This window comes from Buteo buteo, chromosome 5, assembly GCF_964188355.1.
Source record: "Buteo buteo chromosome 5, bButBut1.hap1.1, whole genome shotgun sequence".
Classification (NCBI taxonomy): domain Eukaryota; kingdom Metazoa; phylum Chordata; class Aves; order Accipitriformes; family Accipitridae; genus Buteo; species Buteo buteo.
The window spans coordinates 25,106,247-25,132,294 of NC_134175.1; the positions used below are offsets into that span (position 1 = coordinate 25,106,247).

Below are 26,048 nucleotides of genomic sequence, written 5' to 3' on the forward strand. Positions count from 1 at the left end.
TTCTGGGTGATGGAAGTTACTTCGCTGGGAAATTCCATTTTATAAAGATTGAAAAAATAAGGTTGATTAGCTTGAAGGGAAAACAAATAAAAAGAGACATGATACAGGACTACAAAAATTGCTGTAGAGAGTTACACTGGGCACCAATTGCTAATTTATTCTTGTAATTCACAAGGAAGTACTGAACAAAATTGAAGTTTAAAATAGATAAAAAAGAGTGTGCATAATTAAACTACATCTAACTAACCTGTAAAAAACACTGCTAAAAACATGACAGGAGACAAGAGTGTTGGAGGACTACAAAAAAAGATGGCTATTTACCTAGGAGAGTAAGAATATCCACAGTCAGTCAGGAAATAGATACAGGACACACTGCTGGAAAGCAGGCTTCTGTTAGAAAAGCCAGTTACTGCACAGGACGAATTCCCAAAACGATGGCTGACACAAATATCATTTGAAGGCAGTAACTAAACTATAGACACATTCTTTGGTTTAGAAACCACATACATTAAAAATGCCTACAAACGTCCAACAACGTCTTGTGAGACAGCCTTTATACATTGGTTTCCAAAAGTAAGATATTCTTTGTATTTTCATCTGGAATTGGACACAGCGTTACATATTTATCAATCAATCTCTCCGGTGACACCTTTGAATGTAAATAGCTCAGTGGAAAAAGAAAAAGAAGCAAAAGAACATATTCACTGATTTCCTAAATGCCAGCACTAGTTCACAACAAAGAATCTCTTCTTGCTTGTAAATAGCTGGTTTTGCTTTGCTTTTACAAATTATCTTGCTTGTAGGTCCAAGAAGTGGACTGGGCAACCCCTCTAAGGTCTTTCCCAGCCCTCTAATTCTAAAGGGGGAATATTTTTCTATTTTTGTTTTCCTCCCACTGCTTCCCACTATCTATTCTAGCACCCTCTCGCTCCCCTTTCTGGCTTGCTAAATCTTACACTCCGCTATTAGAACTCCCATAGAAACAGGGCTGAAATCTCTGAAATGCTTCCTTTTTGTTATGCCCCACTGGTTTCAGACTAGAATTACTCTTCATTGAGTTGATAAGGATTAAAAATTAAAAAAAGCCCTCAGAGAATTCACTCTCATTTCCACAGTGTTCAGTTAAAGCACAGAGATGCTCTACTGGAGTAGGACTGCTAGTCAGACAGTCCTTGCAGCAACAGTGGGACTTCAGTAGCAGTGGCTGCTGTAGTGGAGGCTTTCCACAGCAGTACTCTGTCAATGCCAGCTAGGATTATATCACTATAAACTCGGTCATTTATGCCCTGCTACGACCCGTTACAACTCTTGCAGAGCCAGCTTCCTCAATGTCATGTTCTCTACCTGTGGATCATGACTCTTGCTGACATGTTCAATGACAGACTTTTTTTTTTAAATTCAAAAGTCCAAATTAATAGTACAGTTATAAAGATGGCACTACCTCAGCAGCAGAAGGTGACAAGACAAAACTGCAAAATAATCTCTATTTGTTGGAGCCTGACATCAGCTGTGGGCTGATTTCTCTACCCATCAGAGGGAGGGTGAACCAGTGTGTGTGTATGAGGCTCAGTGCTGTACCTGGGTAAGGATGCATACTGCCTTTCCAGCCCCTCGTAGCGGAGACCATACGAGCTCCCATCTGGACCTTTTCCAGGCACCTGTGGAGAGGAGAGTAATTAGAGATGAAGATCAATTATGCAGCCCAGCTACTAACAATGCATCTCAAAACGATAAGCAGAGAACACATGATGCTGCAACATGCCAAAATCAACAAAAGAAAGGCAGGGGCTCAAAGAAGCTCCAAATCCCATACATAATCTTATCACTGCTAACAAGAAAGGCTTCTGTATCAAAGAACTGTTTAGAACAGGTACAATCTTCAGAGCCTTTTCCTCGTCTGCGTGCTAGCCAGGATACTCTCTCTCCTTCCCTGGCTGGCCTTCCTCCTAGAATTCAGTAACATGAGGCCGTAATCTAATTAAGCACACCCCTTCTGATTCCAGTGACGTAACTACTTGAATCACAGTTAGTACCAAGTACAAACTTGTGTGTTTCGCTCAAGTATAAAACGTGATATAAACAGGCTTTGCTTTCATTCTTAACACAAATCCAGAAACTTTCCCTAATGCCACTGCAAAGCTAAGTACCCAGCTGGGAGTTAAGTGCATTTATCATGCTCTGGTGCCATTTCAAAAGTGAAGCATCAGTGTGCTCAGTCAAAATGCCAGCTCGCCACTTGGTTTGTTTTCAAGATGGCAGCCAGAGTTGGCTGCAGAGCGCAATTCTATCGGGAAGGCTCCAACTGGGGTACAAAATGGTGAACTTCAATGCTTTTAGCACACAGGAGCTCTCCCAATTTCACTCACTCAATGCCTGCTGATGGCCCAAAGTGTTAAGAGCCTTGTTAAAATGGAGCTATTAGTCTTTTCCTCCATAAATGCAGGAGGCTCTGACTGCCTTCAGTGTTTCCTACATTAGTATGTATTCCTATTCCGGTGCTGCTAGAATCAGCAGTTTTATAAAGCAATATACTAAGAGGCCATTTAAAATCCCCTTCCCCTTTTACAGATTAATAGCAGAAAGGAAGATTTAATGCCTTTTCAAACATTTTTAACAATTCATTAAAAAGAAAAGAATAAATCACACCAAGCTTTCAGCAAATGCCTGATTATAGAAGGAGAAAACAAACAAAAATTAACAGGTTTTTCACATTCTACAGGTTAGAGTACATTTCTGTCAGTCCTGTAATTTATGCACAATATACCATTCTCACTGAAGAGATGTATAAGCTTTTGCAATGGGAAAGGTTGTGCACTTAGCTGTAGTAAGTCTTATCTACCTTTACATAGCATTTCTGTTTACAGTCTCTCGTGGACCCATTACATAAGCCAAGTCCAATACAGAGAGAGGCACTATCCCTTGGAGCTATCAGGCAAGCTTAGGAATTATTCTAGACGAATACCGTTATGCACCTTGCCACTCACTGAACATCCCAGATACTCATAAGTGAAAAAAAATTATTCAGCACAGGCCTCTTGCTAACTCTCCTTTATCTGACTCAAAACAGAAAGCAGCCCTCATGGAACTGACGGCCACAAGAAATAACCACCTCTGATTCAAAATGGCCCATGCTTTAGCAGTGCCTGACTTTGGATGAGCAAAAAATAACAGTAATTGCCCTACATTTCAAAAAGAGGGCAGTAGGCTAAATGGATCATTCATTCATTTTTTCCACCAGAAAAAGTGACATGTAGAGAGAATTTATAAAGATAGAGTCACTTAGGTGAAGACTCACAGCCACTTTGGCTGTCCTTACACTGCTAATTTTATCAGGTTGGTAATTTCCCTTAATTCACCAGGTATGCTGGTGAGAGAAGAGCCTCCACACTTCTGCTGTTTCATGAAGAAGAACGAGGGGACAAGAAATGAATGTATAATTTGGTTCGCTCAGCACAAAAGTCATGTAGTATACAGTCTACCTGCGTGGCTGTAGATAGGCTATTAATTATGTGCAGTGGCAAGACGTTTATGAGCTAAAGGATGAGCTTGGTAACTCTGCATTTGCCACCCTGTGCAAGTTTCCTGGTGATCACTCTGGCACCTAGCAGGAATAACAGCAGCCAGTCAATGTGCAAAACCACAAACAGATTCGGAATTGCATCAGGATTGAGCAGTGATCCCCAAACTTATACCAGTCACCATAAAGTAAAAAAATATTTACACCGCAAGGCCTTTTTGCAGCCTGAAGACACCCCTTTTCCGACGGCTTCCTACAGACCAAATAGAAGGCTATACCCCCCGCCAGGTCTGTTTGTATATATGATTTGAGAGACAGTTGCCATAGAAACACCCTGGCGGTGGATACACAATTTTGCTAATTTGGATCCATCGAGTGGCTGAGTCTCCACACCCTATATAAAACCCCTGATGCACTGGAAAAGCATGTTCTGGCTCTGCACGGCTAATTAAAGACTCGGCCATTTCTTCTCCTTTCGCTTCTCCATCTGTCCATGCGACAGTAAAAATGTATCATCACTCAGCCACCAACAAAATGGTGCCTGGAATAAAATACTACCCCAATGAGAAGAGAAATTGCGAAAATGGAAACTCTTCCTTCATAGAAGTTATTTATGTTTCAGAGAGAGTCAAACCAAAGGGTTCTTTGCTGTCTTTTACAACAAATTAAGCTAAAAATCGGCGTGAAAGGTAATAATTAACAAGATCAAAATATTCCAGCTTCTCCTCCTTCCTTTAAACAGGATGTATGCAGCTGGCCCTCAGTCCAGGTGCAGAGGTTTTAACCACTTAGTTAATAATCACAAAATATTTAGGCAAACAAACAGTAACCTTAATAAAAAAGAATTAAAACTTCGAAGTCCTATCAAAGCCAAATGGATGCTGACCATGAGGTGACCAGCAAGGCACGGGAGCTGATGGAAGGTGCATTACTTGGCTGAGTCCATATCAGAGGCAGCTGGAAGAGTTTTTGAGACCAACACCCCCATCAGTAAAGAGAGAACATGACAGCAGGTAAAATATACATTTCACAAATGTATGGTAATGCGTAGCAGAAAGAATGATCCAAAACATGCTCCTGTATTTTTAGGGTTTAAATTAACAACATCAACTTAAATAAGAGCCATCATTATGAAGAGATCATCTCTTAGTCTAGAGCGGCCTCAACTAACAAGCAAAACATGAATATGCAAAAATAGCGGGGTAGAGATAAACACAGAAACAGCGATCATCCCATCAGTGCAATTAAAAGAGCAACATGCTTAAATTGAGGAAAGGAAATGCTATCTTTATCAAAAAACAACAACAAACAATTCATGAAACTTAACTGTTGCAAAGTACGGCCACTTTGTAAAACGGAAAATGAATAAACTGGATACACATATGAAGCAGAACAACTAGCACCAGGTTAGCAGAAGACAGTAAAGCCTTTGACAGGTTGAAGAGAGGTAAAGCCTCAAAGAGTCAGCCATTCCCTGAAAGGGAGAGCAAGCAGAAACCTCTGTACCAGCAGGTTATTCTCTTAGTCGCCCCTTTGGGAATCCCGATGAATTCTCTGAAGGACATAGCAGTGGCCACACTTGGAGACAAGGTACCAGACAAACGGGCAAGACATTGCATCCATAGAACTCGATGCCTTCATGGTCAGGATTTTCTGTGTGCCAGAAAGGCATTTTCTTCTACATAGCTAGCAACGCTTTTGTTGTTCAAGTCTCTTTTTAAAAAAAACAATAATTACCATCAGCAAACAAGATTTCTGCGATAGAAACGCGTCACTTCAGAAAAAACCCTATGACACCTCTGCATCTTTAATTAAAGCCCTGCCAGTCCCCAGGGGCAGAACCAGGCTGAGGGAAGCGCAGACTGAAGAGCGGTGTGGGCACTGTGTGCTGCTTTCCTCTCTAAGTCTACAACCTTTAGCAGGAGACCAATGTGAAGGGCCAAAAGGCAGAGAAGAACAAGCACAGGCTGCAGCTCCCTCCACTTCCCTGGACAAATGGAATCCACAGTTGTTTCAAGACAGAAAACTGTAGAAAGATTCATAGGTTCACGTTCCACATGCAGATCCAAAACAGACAGAAGGGGAAAGGAACTGTAAAGAAAAAGAGAAAACAAAAGCTGTGTAGGTGTCAGTGCAAGCTATGTCCCTGGCAAACACGGTAACTGCAGGGCACTTCGAGTTTTCTAATACACGGAAGTGATAAGCTAGCAGCAAATATCTCTAATTTGCCAATTCTCCCTAGGAAAACTTCCCAGGAAAAAAATAAAAAAGGTAACGTGAACATGCACTTGTAGATCAAGCCAGAAACAAGTATCTTAGAGCATTCAAATATTTGCAAATAAATTATAAGGCGTAAGTAGACTATATCTGCATGCAGGTATCTTGAAGTAAGTCTAAGATTTGCCTACAGGAAAATTCTGAGGCTGCAGAAGAACAGTTCTTTAAGAGCAGAGAAAGGATTTACTTCATCCAGAAGCTTGAGACTACCTTGAAAACGGTGCAGAAAAGTGCAAGAGGCCGTGTTTTTTCCTGGGAGACACTGCATTTCGTTCCTCCTCACCTGCCTTACACTGCCTTCCTCCTGGGGCATTTGTTAAAGACTAAAAGACTAGCTGCTAGGAGGAAAACCTCCCTTGCCCCTTTCATATAGATCAAGGTATTTGGGGTTGGACAGCCTTTGTGGTATGAACAGTAACAATTATAGCGATCTTTTTTAAAGTTTAAGCTTCATAAATCAACTTTTTCTTGTGCATTTGCACACAGTTCGAGGTGAGAGCTACCTCCATGCAAACGGAAGCCAGCAGCAGCTCCTTGCCCCTAACAGTGGAGACACATTTGGCAGGACAGTGTGTTTTCACCTGTCACAAATTCTCACCTGAGCTACCTGAGCTCCCTGCTCCATGTCTGTCCTGAGTGAAGTTGGCATGCTGAAGACCCAAGACCATGGGTACTCCTCATAAAGAAAAGAAATGATGCAGAGCCATTTTCAGGGTGGCTGTCTCAGAAAGCTGCAGTCACTGTTCCCTCTCCTGCAGGTATTTTATTTAGAGCTGCACACAGAAAACTTTGATCATCTTTGCAGAGATCAGTTTGTTAATAAATTTGTTTAAAGCTTCTTAACTAGCCATAGAAAAACCAAAGCTCAGACTCAGAAGTTTCACACTCTTAAAAAGGAGTAATACACAGTGGGTGTTGCATTCAGGCTTACTCATTTTTCACTTATACACTAAACAGCTCCTTTGCCCTTTTAATTTTTCTTTTTAACCCTTTGTTTCCCCCCACTTCTGAACAATAAGTCTCCTCCAAACATTTCAATTATCATTAAGATCAGAAAGAAAATGAGGAGCGTGCACTGCCCACTAGATAAGTAGCAATAGCATAACTTCATGAAGGCTGATGTGATTTTAGGTACCTGTTTGTGAACCCAGTGCAAAACACTGCTGACTCTACTTGAGTCATGCCTGACTTAAAATTATGGGAGATCAGGAAGAGCTTACGAAGGTAGGAGTCCTGGGACTCCTAATTCTTTCATTTATTCACTGTGTATGCTCAGGAAAGTCACTTGAGCTTGTGCATTGTGGTTTTCTGCCCAGAAAAAATGGCGTGATACTACCATTGTATTTTATACGACTGATGTGCACTAAAAGACAGGAGCCATCCCAGGAAGGTTGCAGAGTGAGACACGTGCTCTGCTATCACCCAAGTGCTTTGAAAATGCCACCCAGTTCTGCTTTTTGCCTGAAAGTCTGTGTATAAACATGGCACGTAGAACTGCTGCATTGCTTAGTACATTTTTCAATAGTCTTGTGATCATCTGTTAAAGGACTTGATTCAGATGCTGGTTTGACCTCTGTTCTCAAAGCTCTTCTTTTGTCTGTGAGCGTTTCTAATCACATGGGTTGAGATTCAGCGTGCCAAAAAGAGTCGTGGTATAACGGAATTTGCCCTTTAACCTTCAGGTCTCCCCTCTGCTGAGACACAGTTGGTTTTTGTTTTCAATTAAGTGAAAACTGAAGAAAAACTGAGAGAGGTAAAAGTGGATTTGTTCCCCACCCTGGTCTCAATGTTTCATACACAGGTGAAACACCAAAATTCACCCATTTTATTTTTTGCATTTCAACAGTCTGCCTGATTCTGGGGACCGCAAGTGAAATTTAAGAGCATGATTAGACTCACTAACACTTTCTTTAACTGTTAAAACAGAGGTTGGTTATGTAAGGCAGTGAACTGGATGTTCCATGTGAAATGGAAGAAGTTGATCGCAGGGGTCTTCTTAATTCCTTACTGCTGTGATACCCTAATTATCCCACCCTCCAAGACCTCCAGCATTTACACAGAAAACATGTTTTCCTCCATCCAGCTTTTTTATGTTTTCCATCAAAAGGTAAAAATTAAAAATTCTACCAGTGTCCACGATTCAAAAGAATTTTCCTGATGTTTTCCTTACATACACAAAGAGGGATGTATTTTGCTTTCCTGGTTTTGCAATGAAAGTTGAAACAGTGATTTTGCGTTATTATAACACTCATCATTTCTCCCTCTAATTTGGATGGTTTTTAATAAAGCTCCATTGATTCCACTGAAAGAAATCCCTCCTGGCAAAAGCAGAACACACACGCTGATTGCTAAATATGCAGCAATTATCATATTCAGCAGCGCACTTTAATATCTTATTTATAGATGTATCTATCTATAATTTGCTTTAATTAAGTTGCATTGATTTTAATGACAGAAGCAGTCCTCAAAGAGTCTAATGTTATATGAGCCCATCGTTACTGCTTTACCATTGTTTGGATGTAAGACAGCACCTTTAATACTTCTTTTTGATATTCGTAGTGGTGCTTTTCTTCGCTAACTGGCTGCAATGGCAAACCAAGATGATGTTCCACAGGAACTCTCAAAACTACCTCCATCACTGGAGAGAGAGCACTTTCAACTTCCCTGTTACAAACTTGCTCGTAGGACAGTTTAAGAATAAGGAAGGAAGCAGTATCTTCCCAGCAGGTCCTGAGGAACCTTGCGTTTCTGTTCCCACTCCATTTTACAGACATCTTGGGAGTGTAAACATTAGAGGTTCTTAAATCATGGTCTGATGCCTTCAAAGTTTGTTTTGGGCAGCCTGGCACCTACTTTAAACTTTTTTATTTTCTTGTCAACAGAAAATACAGGGCAAATAATTTGGGAAGGTGAATCAACAGATGGCTATAGATGCCTGTTCACATCCCAATCACCAAGTCATGATCTTGTAGACTATTAAAGTTCTGTTTTCTGGGCTCAGTCACAGGGAATGTTGAGCCTTCTTTTTATTAAGCACACGCTCACTTTCAGCATTTTATACTAGTCTGGCTTTGAGATTATTCCAGAGAACACTTAATACTATTAGATCTGTGACTAAGTTTGTCAAAAAACATCTTGAAGAACTAAAGGAAAGTATCACTGCACTCCTAGTAGAGTCTCACAGCCTTGGTTTCTGCTGGGTGTTACCACATACCTTGGCCCTGATTCAGGAAAGCATGCTAAATACTGATGAGGGTGGTTTGTTTTAATTTCAATAGCATTTGATTCCTCTTGGAGGCATTCCCAAAGCTGACATACACCTGCATCTCTCAGTGGCTGTATCTCCTTTTTGGGTGAAAATACACAGTAAAAACATTTATATCTCTGTATCCTGAACACGTCTTCACAAATTTGAACGCAGCATTCTAGTGATGATGATCTCGGCATCTCCATCTCTGAAGTAACCCCATAAGATATTATTGGTCCACATCAATTGAGGATCTATCTCAGAGACTATTGAGGTAGCTTTATAACATTACTTATGCAGATCTTAATATATCATTCACTGTTAGTATTTTTTTTTGAAGTGAAAAATAAGTGCTGGCTTTTTAAATCACCACCTTTTGGAATATATCAGCACTAATTTTATAAGAATTGTTCATGTTAAAATGCAAGGGCATGATCTCAAAGGAAAAGCACCAAAGTAGCTATGCAAGTACATTTTCAGTTTCTGGTCATCATTTTTCATTCACTGATTATTGCTTAAGTGTTGATTAATAGTTATGTTCATGCTGCTTGAATGCATTTCCCTTGGGTGAGAAAAACATCCTTGTCCAAAGGAAAAAAGAGATAGTAATCAAACCATCCTTCCTCTTCCCCGTAAGAAACACAGACACACACTCCAGAGTCACTGATGATCTTGGTTTTGCTGGTGAGTAGTTTTGAAAATTTTCACTGAGAAAATCAGCTGTATGCAATCAGAACACTACTTGGTCAGTCAGATTGCTAGGCAATTAAATGCTCCCCTTCTGTCTGTCTCTCTGTACACATGTATATACATACGTACACATATATACACACGTACACACACAGATGTACATACTTACAGTCATTGTCCCTTCTCCCTATGCAATGAACACCAGGAACACTGATGACAGCAGCAGTGCTCCATGCTGGAATTAAGCAGGGCTGATTATCTCAGGATTTACTTTTCCTCCTCAGCAATGCCCTACCTCTTGTTCAAGGAGGTGAAACTAATGGTTTAGATTTAGAGAGAGTGGAAAATTCTCTATAAAGGCAATAGACTGAGGGAAATACAAACACAGATGGGAACTTTAAAAGGGAAACAGGCTGTTCCCATAACAGTTTAAAAACATGGCAATTGCCTTAGCTTAGTAGAAAACAAGCTCTCAGCATTTGCTGTATCTTGCAACACTAAGTAGACAGAAAATAGCAAAGATGGAGGTGAAGCCAAAACTGCAGAGTGTTTTTGCACAGCCCCACAAAGATAATATTCTGCCTTCTGAACCCTAGCTCTGCGATCCCCAGTGCTGGAGGACTATGGTTTCCTGTGACCATGCAAAATGAGATCATTTCCTGGCCTGTGTCCGTCTCTGTGGGTGGCTTCTTTTTCCATTAGTCATATAATATGTTTTGGTTAATTCTACCTCTTAATTGTCTTTAATGAGCACCAGATCTGCGACACCCTCACTTGCAAACCTTTTCTCAGAGTAGAGGCAGAGGCCCTTCAGCTGACAGCAAAACTTAAAAGCAGCAAACCAAAAAAGCCTCGGCACCCATCAGCATTGATTCTTTCCAACTACAAAGGGACACTTCTGTTGCTCTTCCACTGAACCAGGCCAATGTAATTAATCTCTTCCCAGCCACTAAATAACTTGTCAATGAGATACACTTGTGATGCAATATACAGCATATATAATACATACATATGAATATGTTTCTAAAGCATATCTCCTGCAGTTGTTCTACAATACTGTGCACAATTCCTTCCCCCCATGAAACCAGTCCTCTGCCTTAGCCTGTTTGAAACTAAGCTGCTTCTTGTTTCTCCCAGTCTTGCATTCTTTGCTTCTCTTCTCACTGTAATTAGTTTACAAGACTACTTATCCAGATGATTACTGCTTTTAAATGACAGTCGTCTTTTCTTTTACTCCAGTTCATTGTTGTGTATCATTTTGTCTTGCTATCTGAATACCCAGTTCTCTAAAGCATTTTCTCATTATGTTATCTCCTGATATAAGACATTTTGAAATACTTCATGAGAGACACTGTATGAAGTAAATTGAATTGAATTTTCTCTCAAAGTCAGGGGCTTTCAGCATCTTTCTCTAGCTAAGTCAGCAGAGTTCTTGGCACCAATGCCAGGATGTAATGGCCACACTTTGCAGCCCAGCTATAAGCTTGTGTTCTTTTTAGGGAAAATGAAATGACAGTGTCAGTACCTGGAAAGCAAACAGGGGACAGATCAATATTTCCATTTATGATGAGGATGGCAAAATGAAAATGTTTGGGGTATTTTTGAGGTTTTTAATGCACACATTGCAATAATGTCATTTTGCCGTTATCTACCTACATCTGGTGCTGGTGCTGAATGTGTACGCGGGGGGTATATGCATGTGTATGTCAGGGAAGGAAAGAGGGAGGGAAGGGGGAAATAGCAGGGCATGGAACTAAATTGCAGAGCCAGTAGTGGAAATAGACAGTGAAAAGCTTCCTGCAGGCAGGCGGCTTCACAGGGGAGAGCGAGCCTTTCATTGTCTATAAAATCATGCCTTGCTGGAGGTCCTCAAGAGTAGAAGGGGTAGCGCCTGGAGGCAGTAAATCTCTCACTGTTGTATTATTACATTCTAAACACTTAGCTACTGTACAAACCAGCACACTGCTTCAAGAGAAGAAAAGGAGGAAGAAGGGGGGAAAATGAACAAAGGGAAGAAAAGGAAGATGGTAATAAAATTGGGAAACAACCCCTTGCCACAGCTCTCCCCAAGAATACTTCACATCAAAGAAAAACAGCAAAGAGTAAATCATCATGGAATTAAAAGTTAACCTCAACTCCTTCCACTGTGATTTGACACCACTCTGGAACAGTACTCCTAGAATTTGAATGGTTAGTCTGTAGCACAGGGTATTAAATCCACCTTAATCCTGTTAAACATAGATGCCACTAAAGAGAGAGGCGCACTCTCAATGGCATCATGACAAAAGCTCTCCATACTGCAAATTAGATGTGGTTAACAAAAAAAAATAAATAAAAATCCCAAACCTGCATTAATACTGAACAAACAACATCAGCATAAGCAGGCTTAGAGAGAGGGAATTGCTTTCCATATGCTACGGCATCAGGTTCCTCCGGATCTTCAGATACCGGTCTGTAAATGTTACAGACATTGTTTCTCCTGCTTGCAACTGCTGCTGGGTGGCGACCTTCTTTGCTTGCTGATACCAATTTAGCAGTTGGTACAGTTTCTCTGTGATTTGGTACTGTCTGTTGTTTGCTGGTACCAGATGGATACCAGATGGGTAACTGTGGGCAATGGTTCCTCTGTGTTCCAGTCCCCAAAATCACTGCCTATAGGGTCAGTGTTGTCAGTTGACTCCTAAATGGCACTTCAAAGCAGCATTCTGAAAAACCTCAACATCTGTTCGTTACTCTTAATGACCTTAAAAAAAATGTAGCCAGGAGTTACTGTGCATCTGCAGGAAAAATACAATCTTGCAGATGCTTGCAGCCATCAAACTAGCTCCTTGCTAATGGCAGCTCCAGAAGCCACCACCTCAACTCTAACAGTCAGCACTCAATGTGAAGTATAATCAATATATTCTTTTCTGTGGTAGCTCCACAATGTAGGAGTTCAGAGATATTTCAAGGCATTTTTCAAACAGTACTTGCAGCAGTGAAGTGGAAGAACAAGAAAACAAAAAACTTAAAGTGCCTTTGAAAGGCAGCAGGGATACCTAAGGGCCAAATGTAAAGCATGGAGGGAAAGCAGGGACAAAGTGATTCAAGAGATCTGTTTTAACTATTAATTTGTGATTGGTCTTTCAAAATGTTGACCCAGTTGTCAAACTATACACAGGAGCTGAAAGGTCAGTTTTGAATACTGCCTATTGCAGTTCCCTCCCATGTTATTCCATATAACTGCTTCTGTTTCTAAGAAAGGGAAAAAAGTTTATTTAGGACAGTACGGGAGCATTTTGGTAAATTCTCTATACATGCTACAGTAGAATGCTGTCTACAGAAAAATATAGCTGACATCAAAGCATGTTCCCCACCCCCTGTCTTGCTTCCTGGAGAAGTTATGATAAACAGGTTATGTGTTCCCTAGGGTTACCATGGAAACCCATTCTTTTCAGGCCATCATTTGCAAAGGTAAAATTTGCATTAAAATGTGATGGAATTTGATTTTGTGCATGTGTGTGTGAAACTCAAGTGGGGTCATGCTACCACGCGGTATAGCTATTATTTCAAACCCAGGAGCATACGCTTAAGAGAGAGATCTATTAATCCGTGTAAACACCTCAGTGACCAAATTACAGTTTAATTGCTAACTTGACAGGTACCTTCCTAGCATATTAAGAGAAATACTATGAAAATTAGCTTCAAATGCAAATGTAAATGTTAATACTGATCCACTGGTGGGTACCACTAGATAGTATTTTGCTAAATTCCACTATAATCATTCCACAGGAAAGATTGAATTTAGATTGTCAGAATGACTTTGTTTTGATGATGGCAGACAAGGGATGGAAGGCACAGGCATGTATTTCAAATTATAAATTTTTATCTTATCTTGAAGGAGTTATCATAAAATTATGAAGTATAGAATATATTTTGATATAACCATACTTACTGCAATATAAGAAACTTTTGGATCTCCTCAGAATCCCAATTTGCTCACTTTGTTTTGTGTCATATCATAACTTCAAAGTCATAATTTCACTCTAGGTATCTGCTACTCTGACTTTTCTTGGAATACCTGATGGTGTAAAGCATATACCCAGTCCAGGCCTTCCCAGGGTCCATGTTCCTTGAGAGCCACTGCCATTATTTGTTGCCACATGTAGCACTGGTCTTCCTAACATAGGAGTGCATTATTCACAATAGTAATTTTGACAATCATTACTTCTAGCCTATCAAGAAAACAGATGAATGGACTAAACCCAAAAAATCCTACAACTGGTGACCAGACTGCATTTTAGAAGAGATACCAGTATTTGCCCTCTTGCTCAGTTGTACACATTCACAACACACATGCTGAATTCGATATACTACTTTATGAAATCCGTGCTACTCTGGGACACTGGATTATTCACATATCATCTGCCTTGAATAGCAGGACCCCCTTGGAGGCAGCAAGGCCAGAACTCATATTTCTGCTTAGAAGGCAGACATCCCAGTATCACCTGGGTTACAGAGGACTCAATATCTCCTATCATACAGGACTTATGACATATAGTTCAGCTGGAACGGCTCTACTTAATATTGGGCAACATGACACTTAACACAGCAGCCAGGCCATTTGATGAAGAAAATGCAGCAAAACCACAGACAGCAGTATTTGTCACTCTTGCTTTCTTATTGTTAATAAATGCAATTGCACAGCAGGTGTCTCAAAAACACTAAAAAATCAAAATCAACCCTTCAGATTTGGTTGCACAGTGCCAGTATTTTATCAGACTCCCTTCTGCTTTGGGAAATTCCTGCTTACAAATTCAATTAACTAAACAAAGCAAGAACATTAAAGAAGGTTTAAAAAACCAAATGCAAACAAAAATGAAATTGTTTACTAACTTTTGCAGAAGTTCTCAAAACTCAACATTCAATAGAAGGAATGTGTTCCACTTGGATCCCGTATTGAGCAAGAAAGAAGGTGCTAGCACTCCTTTTTCCAAGTGTTCTTTAACAGCCAGAGTTGAGATTGAAAGTTGAAAAGAGCTGGTCCTGAGCAGAAATGCCAAACTCATGTACAGCACAAGCCTTACAGGGTAAATGGAGTTCTCTTTTCCCATATTTTGTACTTTATTTTTATGCAGACTTGATATTAGATTAGCATCTGCACTACAGACCTTAGACTGGGAACTAATAAAGTTATCCGTCCAATCTCTCCATGTCTGAGTCAGTGACTTTCTTTTTCATTTTAAATAATTATAACAATGTCGCCTGTTTGTTGAGAAAAATAGAGCCTTTATATATTCACAGATAATTGCTTATACCCAGCACCCAGTGATACATTCTAATTACTTTTCACACCTTGGCTGTGAAGAAATCTCGAACTTTTTAGTGTTTTTTAACTGCAAGACAACAATGTAGCCAGAGCACTGACACCCTGACTGCTGAAACTATGTCTAGGATGAAATTTAACAAGCAGTTCTGCTAATGCATTTTGCAGTGAGGAACTTTAGCAAAACTCAAGAAGACCCAAGGCCTCCACCTCAGATCTTGTGCTGCAATAATGAGAAGTGCTGCACAGATGTACAATAGAAGAACTCAATCCAGAAATCAAAAGTAATCAAAAGTCCATTATTTCAGCTGGCTTCTGTCACATACTTAACTATAACAAATAAAAGATCTGTACTCTGTAGCAGCCTCAATGACATAGTTGTATTGCTTGACCCAGCTTCTTTCAAGCTCGACCCTGTTCTGCACACACTGGGCAACCGTTGCCGTTTGCCTCACTGAGGTCATTCTGCTTTCATTATGTTAAATGGACAAATTTTGCAGTCCTTTGTCAAAACTGCTATCTGTTTTAGTGGGATGTTATCCCTAGCAGGCAGAGCTGGACAGTGACCAGTATCTTTAGGGAACAGGGTGCTGTCTGGGACAACAGTAGCTAGGCAACTCTTTGGATCACCAGAATTTTTTAGGGAAGAGATTTCTTTTTAATCAGCACACACTGAACAAGAACATAACCCAGGGAGATTAAGCTATGAGAATTCAAAAAGAAGTCAATTGTGTCAGCATCTATTTGATAAATGCACCAGATAACTGGTAGTAAAGGCAAAAGCTTGTGCCTAAGATGGAGTCAAGTTTGAGGCCTGATTTCAGGCCTGATCTAATAAATACCTAAGCGCATGCTTAGCTTCAGACATGAATTTCAATGGCATTACAGACTTGTCTTGTGATTAAAAAATGAGCGTTGTTGTAACTGGGGCCCCTTTCCAGAAGTTGAAGCAGGCCTCTTACTAATGGACTGAGGAAGAGGAGGTCAATTTTAAAAGGAAATCTACTTTCCCCTCCCCTTGTAGTCAGACCCATGAGCAGCTGTATTTGATTCTATGGTATGTGGGGCACTGCCTTGCTAGAGGTCGGGACCAAGCTGTCACGACGAAGTACGTATCACTGAGGGTAAGGGAAGGTTCAAAGTGCAAAGTATTAGCTTTAGCAACCCCACATGCGAAGGCTCGGTGTTAAAATCTCAATCCTCTTCCACCTTCCCCACATGATGCTGAGATTTGACAGACCGTGCACACATGCTCAGGGAAAGTGGCCACACAGTCACCCATCTATGGAGTGATCAACAAGTAGAAAACTGTTAAAGGCTATACTGGCAGAAGCTTGCCAGAACCAAAGCAAATTGCAAAGACCCAGCTACCATGCTACTCAGAACTGCAGTGAAGCCAGATTACAGCCTAGCTCTGAAAAAGCTATTTCTGTGCCCATTCAACTGTGCTCCGAAGGATAAAAGCTGCAGAGCTGTGGCCTGTCTATGTGCACGAATGCAGTAACTGTTCAGTGTACTATATAGCATGGATTACCTGTTCATGAACCCCCCTCATCAATGTTATTACCAATTAGAGGTTTGTTTCTTACCTCCCTAAACATATTGGCAAGTTAGGAAAAATACATACAACAGAAAACCTCTAGGGCCCTTCATATCATATCAACATAATCTGTGGCAGCTGTCATGATCCCTGTGATGCCCCACTCAAGTTGTCCGTTTGGGCAACATCAGAAGAACCTCTCCTAACTGCAAGGGACACGACCGCTGGTACATGTGTTAATGTGGAACCTCTCAGTGCTGTGATCCTGCAAGGATGGCCACAGCCTGGCAGCACCGCATGTTTTTGTCTGATTTCCTTCAACTACTTGTATAAAGTATGAGAAATGCTTAGTGTTTGTCCTCCTCAGAATCAACCCCCTGCACTGAAATACAACAAAAAGCAGCTGTGTGATGAGGTACCTTGTGGAATAGATGGCATCATGTATTTCTGGAATTCACTTAATATTGTAGGGTATAAACAGTACCAGTGGGCTTTGACAAGACGACTTATGGCACCAGAACCATTTCCCTTGGTAAACAAGAGTGTGTACATAGTGTTAGCATGAAGACATGAGCATTTCAGACTCCCCTCTGGTTCAGATAATCTATGCCAAATTCAACCTTTGTGTAAGTAGGAATGACTCCAAATAAGTTATAAGAGTCACTCTTTATTACTAGTATTAATGGAATTGAATTTGGCTCTCCTTGCATGTGCCATTTGGAATAATTTATTTTTCACATGGGGTTTGGCAGGGATTTCCCAAAAACAATTTCCCTCCAAACCTACCCCCAAAAGCCAGCCTTGTAAATTTCAAAATCCCTCTGCTTAGTTTGAACAGCTCTCTAGAATACACCCTGATCTGAAACCTTCATTATACAGAGATAAGTAGTGACAATAAAACGTTCTTGATTGGTAAGTTAATCATACATCCTAATAAAATGTTTTACATACTCTCTTAATATTTTAATCACATATACACAAATACTTCTGATCCATGGTTTGCAAAGCAGCTATACTTTAAGTAAGTTATTGTCTTTTTAAAAAAAAAAAATTAAACATTTTCTACTAATAGTCTGTGGGTTCAGAAAGTCTGGAATCCACAGCAGTTTCTGCTATATGGTTTTACATAGTACATAAAATTGTCAGCTTCTCCCATTGCGCTAGAAGACAGGAATGTTATTATTCTAGAAGTTGGAATTTTGGTTTCTAACCATGGTCCAACACAAACGTCTGTGCATTTTGGGAACCTAACCTATTTGAAATGCAACATCCTGAACCTGGAATTAATTGATCATGAAAAGTACAAACAGCTCCTTATTCACCCTGAAGCAAGCATAGAACCCTTTGACACATTATGGAAAAATAATGCAGTTCTTAATGCTCCTTTTTTTGTTCTGGTTGATTTTTAGACTTGGATCCCTGCCAGGCACACAATAAAGTACTTAGCCTTTAACACAGACAGGCATGATTCTCCTTTCATGCTCTCAACTGGGAACTGACAAAACTCAGTACATTACAGATTTGTTTCAATCGAAATGTTCACAGCTAGTATCCAGAGACAGGTTTTTTTATATCTTTAGGTTATTTATCAGCTTGCAAATCTGATCTGCAAATATGGAAATGGCTTTTAGAACCACTTAACCTAAGGTTTGGTACAGTGAAGCTGATGTGGTCACTAACAGGTGAAGAACTATTTGCAGCGTGGCTGGTGTTACATGCAGTCCTTGAACGTACATTAAAAAGATAAAGTTTCAAGGATTTACTGCCATCCTGAAGGAAAGAATTGATGTTTTAAGTAACTGGATTTGTACAAAGTCTGTAAGACAATCCAAGTAAATCCTCAAATAGATGATTAATTCCTCATTATTTAAATGCCCTTAAATACAAGTGCAGATGCTAACTTCACGGCTTTGTCTTGACAGATCCTTCGCTGTTTCTCATGATCTGCTATTAGTCTGTGACTCTAAAGCCCTGAAAAAGAGTGCCCCATGAAAACACCCTCCAACTCCTAGGGAGACTAAGTTCTTGGAGCTTATTCCTTATGTAGTTCTCTCAGGGTCTGACTGATACTGCAGTATATAATACTACATAAACATATTATACCTCTTTCTGTAGACCTGGATTAGGTTTGTATCAGATACGTTCATGAGCCACTAAGACAAGAGTATGTATGCACATGCCTAAACTCTGTCTTGACCTGATACTTCCCAATATACCCTAGCTGTCAGAAAATTTTAGGGTAATCTCACATTATACTGACAACAGGCACTCATTTTCCTAGAAAGTATTTATGCTTACCATCAGCCTGCCCTTTGGTTAACAAGCTGAGGTTTACTTTAAGCCTTGTGATCCACCATAGAGAATTTGGCTTATCATTTATCCTAGTTATAAACCTGAAAGGGGGGGTGGCAGGGGTGGGGACGATTCTAAAGGGTGCAAAACTCAACAACAAACGAAACCACAAAGGAAATGGAAAAGAATTTCAAAGGGTCTGGCTCTATAGCACAAACGGTGCTATATACATGTGTCTGTTTATGGAGACACAGTAAACTGAATTATTCAGCTACTTAGAAAAAGAAAAAGAACAGACTGTGGGGAAGGGAGAGGAGAATGAAGGCGCAAGAGAGAAAAAAATTCACCCAGCAACAGATGAGAAGAACAGAGGAGAATTTGAAAATGGATGCAGGGGGGAGGAATGGATGATGAGAGAATAGCAGGCCTATTTAAAGTGAATTTTTGACCTTATTTTTAAAACATTTATGGATCCCAATTGCCTGTCATGAGATCATTTTCCCTTACAATACTAGCTTTTCAGCCGGCTCTGCACTTTAACTTGATTTATCCCACTTTAAAAAAAGTAGATTGTTAGAAATACCCCTTCTATTAGAAATTCTGTCCCATTACAGTTTCAGCCAAAGGCCACGTGTCAATGTCAGCTTTATCAGATAGAAATTTGCCTCATGAGTTCTCAGATACTTTTTTGGAGGACAAGACCCATGGTCCATTTCTGAGGCTGTTGATTTGCGACAGGATAGTGTCTTCTCAAATTATCCTCTGTTATTTCCCAACTTATCTACGTGTTTCATGAGATAGTGGGAAGTGATTACAGCAGCTGCTGTACATTAGAAAGACATCTTATAGGAAAGCTGGCTTAGGTAAAACAGCTGACTGACAAAAGCATAGAAAGAACTAATTGAGTATTAAAAATACATAGGGAGATCCAGCATCTCCTTTCCAGCTGCAGCTTCTCTGGTGCCATAACCTCCTGTGGGAAGGAAGAAAACTTACACCAGAAGGTTTTCCTCCTCCTCAGCTGTCTGTCGACTCTTCAAAGAAAGACCTGACATCCTGAAGATTAGAGTAAGTTTTTATTTATTTATAATTATGCAATTAGTCATCAGCATGTCTCTTCACTGATGAGTAAAGGTGGAAAAAAAATCAGCTGTTTTTCAATCTGTGTTACCACAGTACTGCTGAGGGTCAGCAGCCCGAGGTGGGAAAGATGATATTGCTTAAAAAGTATCTTGAGGACTCTCCTGGCAAGATGCTTTGAGACATTTGTTTTCTTTTTAATATTTTGATTCTATTTTTGCTCCTTCTTTTCTGTCTGAATGGATTGATATAACATATGTATTTTAAGGGTAAAACTACATGCAAGAGTAGAAATTTCAGCCAGGAGTTGAATGAGAGCAAGCTGTGGCCACAGTATTTTCCAGACTGAAAGACAGTGCCTAATGAAAGCAAGGCTGGATGGATCAATGGATGATATTGTTGCAGGGAAGAGACCAGAAGTCTTTGAAATTTGCGAACCACTTCAGCAAGAGGAGCTGTTGCAGCAACAAACTTCAGCATATTAAAGCCCTTAAGGTAAACTCTGATTTTTGAGCAGACTGCCATTCCTCACAACAAAAACATTTAAAAATATTCTGCATTGGAAGTACAAAAAGAAACAATCCTGGTGCCACTATTATTAATCAGCTCAAGATTGAGATACTTAAAGCTCCCTTTCAGGTGCTCTGATTAAGGACAACTTGCCTCACAGGAAAAGCAAAGCTTTGGAAATCAGTAATCTTTGGGCATTATACCTAATAGGAAAGGCTTAGAAAGGATTACCTAGAAGAAACCTTTGTGAATCTTGGGAAACTACACCAGACCATAAATCTCAACCTCCTCTGAGGATTAATAAGGCTTTATCAGTTTCAGATAAGAAGTAGAAATCCTCAGGCTGCTGAAGAGGTACCACTGGCCCAGTCTGAGGCCTCTGTCAGGACACTTATGCCATACAATTTCAACAGAAAGACACATTTGATGCATATTCTCATTTTAGTTTACAAAAGCTATTTGGAAGAAGAATGGCAGCTACATAGATTCACCAAATTTGGGTCACAAAATTTAAGGCAGTAGATTAAAGTTAACTGTTCTAAGGAAAGAATTATTTTGCTGAAGGTGACACCTTTGGTAATTGAATCAGAATAATATATACAACAACATTTTTGGGGTTAATGAACAAATATATATGATAATTTATGTAAAAACACCCCTTTTAATTCTATCTCTCTGTGATTGCAGTAACATCTAGTCTCACATAGGACTTTTTTTGGACTACAAGCCCAATCATTGAAGATTTCACTTCAGCATTCACACTGATAGTTTGGAGGACTTTAAAACCAACAATGTTAGTTCAAACTTCAAGTGTATTTAGATTCTTAAGATTTTAACATAATTCTGTCTCTTTTTAAACTAAAAGTTCAAATTTGAATGCTGGTTGATTATAATTACTTCTAAAGAGACAAAGTCCAACTCAAACTGCTCAGGTGGAGCTCTTGAGTACCACAGTTGTGATCCCATAGACTATATGCATTTATTTAACACATTAAAAAATCTGGCACTCTTGATTTAATCTCTGATTCTACCACAGGTTAGTCTTTGGTAGTGGGGTAGGTAATACGTCTCTGTGTAGTGTGACTCCTAGATGTAAAACAGGGAGTACAGCGTGTCTGTAACAGTTGTATAGTGTTGGTAGAATATTTTAAGATCTTTTGATGGGAGAGGAGCAAATTATTCCAGTTTTCACTTTACAGAAGTTACTGAGAATGTATTGTGGCCAGATTGCTACTGTCCAGTGTGCAGAAGGAAGGGCGGGAGCAGACATGCCTCTGTTTCCTCCCTCCCACTTTGCAGCTAAGCACAGTGAGAGTCTGCTCTTCTAACACTCTTGTTAACCCAGGGAATCACTGGATGAACTGCCAGAGTAGCATAAATCCTGCTGAAAAGCCTTGATGCTACAACATGTGACAAAGTTTGGCAATGACTGCCTATCTTGGGCCTAAAGAGAGGAAACCTGGGCCTAAATGAAACACAGTGAACAGTCAAGTTATTTTTAGCCAAGTTTTCATGTTATTAATGTTTCCTTTGGTGGGCTGGCATTAAGGATTTCTCCATTTCTACAAATGCCCCAAATTCATAGTACGCTGACACAGAATTTCTGGAAAAAACAAACATATCAGTGCCTTCTGCTAACCCTAAATGCTGCAAAAGCACTTTGGATCACATTGTGGACCTACCCAGCGCTGGTCGTAATCAGACGGCTGTGTTCTTCCTTCGTCGTCCTCATAGAAAGGTAAGCCTTCTCGCCTGGCCTGATGGTATTCCTTCCGTAACTTCTGGATACGATCAGCGTTCCCACCACCCGTGCAGCCACTGAGAAAAATAAAAAATGCTAAATAAAACTCATATGTACACGCATATCTAACACTTACCAGGTACCCATATGAGCACACACAGAGAATTGTCACACCTGACACAAACGTATTATGAACATTTGATTCTCCTGACTTGCATAGTGCCCACTGGCCCATAACACCCTTATTTTTGCTTTCTTATATTAATAAAGCTGCTAATTGTGAACTTGATCCCCATTTTTAAAAAACGTTGTCCCTGTCCAAAGCACTTAACAATTCTAGTACAAGACAAGAGACAACAGATGGATGCAGACAGATGGGGGAGCACGAGGAAACTTTTAACATTCCTACAAGCAGCTATAAATGGCTATCATATTTTAATAATAATGATGATGATGATGATAAGCTGCCAAAAAAATGTTTCCTTTTGCTCCCACGCTGAATGTGGAATTTCCCTAAAATTACATTTGTTCAAGGTAAAGAATAAACTATATTCACAGAGAAGCACAGAAAGAAGTTTTATCTCATAAAAACCAACCTCCTTCCCAATTACACAAAGAACTATAATATCAGCCATGAAAATACAGGGGAGGCAAGAGAGATGGGCAAGCACACTATCAAATCTTGACACCATTTTTTTAAAGCGGTAATTAAACAGTAATCCACTTAGTAAACCACAAAGACTCACTTGTATGCAGAACCACATACACTGCAAACTGCTGTGGATAAAGCTAGTGGAGTTGCTTAGTTTATCAAGTTAAACACATGCTTGCCTGCAGTTTTTGACCCTGGTGAGCCTTCCAAAACCATACCGCTGGAATTGTACAACTGTGGAAGCTCAAGCTATACCTGGAAGGATTAAAAAAAAATTCTGAAAATGCCTAAGAGTTAAAAACAACACAGCCACATTTAAAATGAATAAATTAGAAAGTTTCCTGCCACTATGTCCAGCCCTGCTCTAGTCAGCAGTGGTGTGAATACTGACTGTATGATTCAGTGGCATTTACTGGCATTCACAGGGAATATCATAGAATTTATTTGTGGCCACTCCTAAACTCCAACCATTGTTTTTGCAGCATATCATCATATATTCTCTTAATCTGCAACCTTAACTCTGCCTCACCAACAACGGGCTATAGAGATACAGATTTATCCACATGAGCACAGACTCTGTGGAGCATCTTGTCACACTGCACTCCAGTATGAGTACGCCAGAATCTAAGGAAGCCTTTTATAGGATTTGCATAGCAAACTGAATTTGGAAAGCACGTACAAAAGGTTGGACATAAACCTATCAGTTCAATAATAAGTAGTTTCTAGTGTCTAACTGCAATCTACATTGGTTGGAAATTAATTACCAGTGAAGGGAAATTCCACATAGGGTGCAAATGCAACTGAATATGCAGCCAGGATTGGAAATGTTTACTTGCAGCATCAGTATGTTTCCATGAAAAATCAAACACTTAAATTACTTGCCTTCCCTGGATCCTAAGTTATCCAGTGCCCCTCTATTCTATAAAGTCCCAGAGGTTTCAGGCTCCTCTAGCTGACTTACTGAACTCTTCCAGAGCATACGTATTTTTTCTCATGATCTGCCAAGACAATGCAGAAAGCTTGCACAAACTCTGTGGACTACTGAGAAAAAAAAAAAGTACCTTCCCTTTTCCCCTTGATTCCTTCCACAGATAAATGCCTCTCTTCCTTGCATGAATTCTTGTCAAATAGTGGAGAACCATTTCCAGTTTGCAAAGCACTGGAATTGAGGACTAGCTAATGGGGGCTATCACTTAGAACAGTGAAGCTTGGTCCACAACTCACGAGCTATACAATACCTGTGAAATCCTCTGACTTTACTTGTGAGCACCAGTAAAGCTTTTAACTAGGGCTGCTAACATACACATAAGGCCCAAAGTATTGTCCCTGTTGCTCTGCCAACATCATTACGCAAAGCAGCACTAGCTAAGAGACAAACACTGAAATACAGGCAAGGGGTCTGGTTCGATTCCAGCTGATCTGGCTCCCCACAGCTCTCTGCAAACTGTATTAGCACCTGCCACCAGTGGCCTAATGGCCACATACCCACTTTCTACCTCCAGGTAAGAGGTAATCTGAAAATACCATACAGTTTTGTTTTTTTGTTTTTTTTTTGTTTTCCTTTTTAAAATGGAATCTGAGACTGATATATTGTAAGAGGCAGTAACAGCAGTCTGTGCTCCATTTACTGCAAATCTCCTGCCAGTGAACTTCCTTCTGCTTAAACCCATCTAGCCAGCAAGTGGAAGTAGGTGCTGCAGAGATCAAGCTGATTAAATATATTAAAAGACGGCCTGACAGTTTTTTCTTTGGCAAACCTCTGCTATGCCATATTAAAGTACAAACCCTAACCATGAGAATGAGTAGGAACATTTGAATGAAAGATAGCAGCACATGGAAAGTTATCCATCTGGATTAGTGTGAAAACACAAGCATAATCTCTGTGGAAACAAGCAGCTCCGTGAAGTCTGATTTCCTTTGCTTCTCTCCTGTGGGTTCTCTGGTGTCCGATAACGGGACTGAGTTCATACTGCAGCATTTCTCTCCAGCAAGGGCATTTGTTTGGGCCTCTCTAGCAGGCTGCTTATTTTCATGAAACTTAGTGATCCCGTACCTTTTGAACATGGAATCACCTGTCAAGTCTGGTCAAAAATGGCCAGCAGGTTCAGAATTTGTTAGAAAGGTGGGGAGAGCAGGTTGGAAGAAGGATGGTCAATACATCAGCTTAATTTTTTCAGGAAATTTTTTCAGTTTTTTTTTTCTTTTTTTTCTCTCCATCACTGTTTATAGGCACAAACGTAAAAGACAGGCTTTTGAAAGAGCTGCATTCTAGCTTACCATGAAAGTTTTACCCACTCCTGAGTAATGCGAGATGAACATGATGCCCCATGCAATGCTCATGAAACAGTTCTGAATTTCAAGTTGGCTCCTGACAATTATGTGAATATATGAACCACATTCAAACTCACCAGATGAATTCAATCAGCACTGTGCAAATATCGCATACATAATCTATTAGTTTACCCCAAAGAAACTGAAGCATTGAATTCAAACAGAATGAAGTCATCAGTAATAAAAAAAAAGAAACTGATAAGGCAATATTAAAAAAAAAAAACCAACACAATTTTCCAAGATTTGCAGAGAAGATCATACATTGACTGTAAACTATTCTCCCATCTGCCTATAAATACATAATTAAAAAATATTGGTTTGATCAGATAGCAGTTCTCAGACAGGGAAACAGCAGATGAATACCAGTTCAAATGTTTCGGATGCACGACTATTTATACTGAAAAGGAACCTGAACTTACAGAAGAAATATAAAAACAATACTCCAATCAAAGTCAATTTATATTAAGGAGACTTACTGAAGCTTTTCACCAAGCCTAGTAAGTACAGCAGACAGATTTCTATTACAGTAGCTTTACATTTAATGTAGTGCTCCCTCCTTGAGGAGATTTAAATATTACAGTCCTTCATCATATCTACAATTTTGTGCACAACACACTTCCCTGACATGGCTCCCTGTGCTGTATATTCTTCAGAGAACCGTGCAACCACACATTTGCCATTCCCCTCCACCACCATGTGTTCCCAGGCTCTAACATATAATCTACCCATGGACTTCTTCATTGTCACGACAAGACTGTAAGAGAACCGTCCACTCTGCATTTTGCAATTGATTTCAGAACAATTTCCTAAAATTGCGCAACGTGTAAGGAGACTGATTCAGCAGCAGCTGATACTGGCATAGAACC

At 40.0% G+C, this 26,048-nt stretch overlaps 1 protein-coding gene across 4 annotated transcripts in view; it reads right to left on the reverse strand.

The window, feature by feature from the left end:
* The window catches only part of PARD3B (par-3 family cell polarity regulator beta), a 434,227-nt gene that overhangs the window by 29,558 nt on the left and 378,621 nt on the right, over positions 1-26,048 (reverse strand). For all 4 annotated transcript variants that reach the window (XM_075028231.1, XM_075028232.1, XM_075028230.1 and 1 more), the window contains 2 exons: positions 22,141-22,276; positions 1,579-1,658 (listed from right to left, as the gene is read on the reverse strand). In XM_075028231.1, the coding sequence (XP_074884332.1) occupies positions 1,579-1,658; positions 22,141-22,276 (216 nt within the window). The remainder of the gene's footprint in view (positions 1-1,578; positions 1,659-22,140; positions 22,277-26,048) is intronic.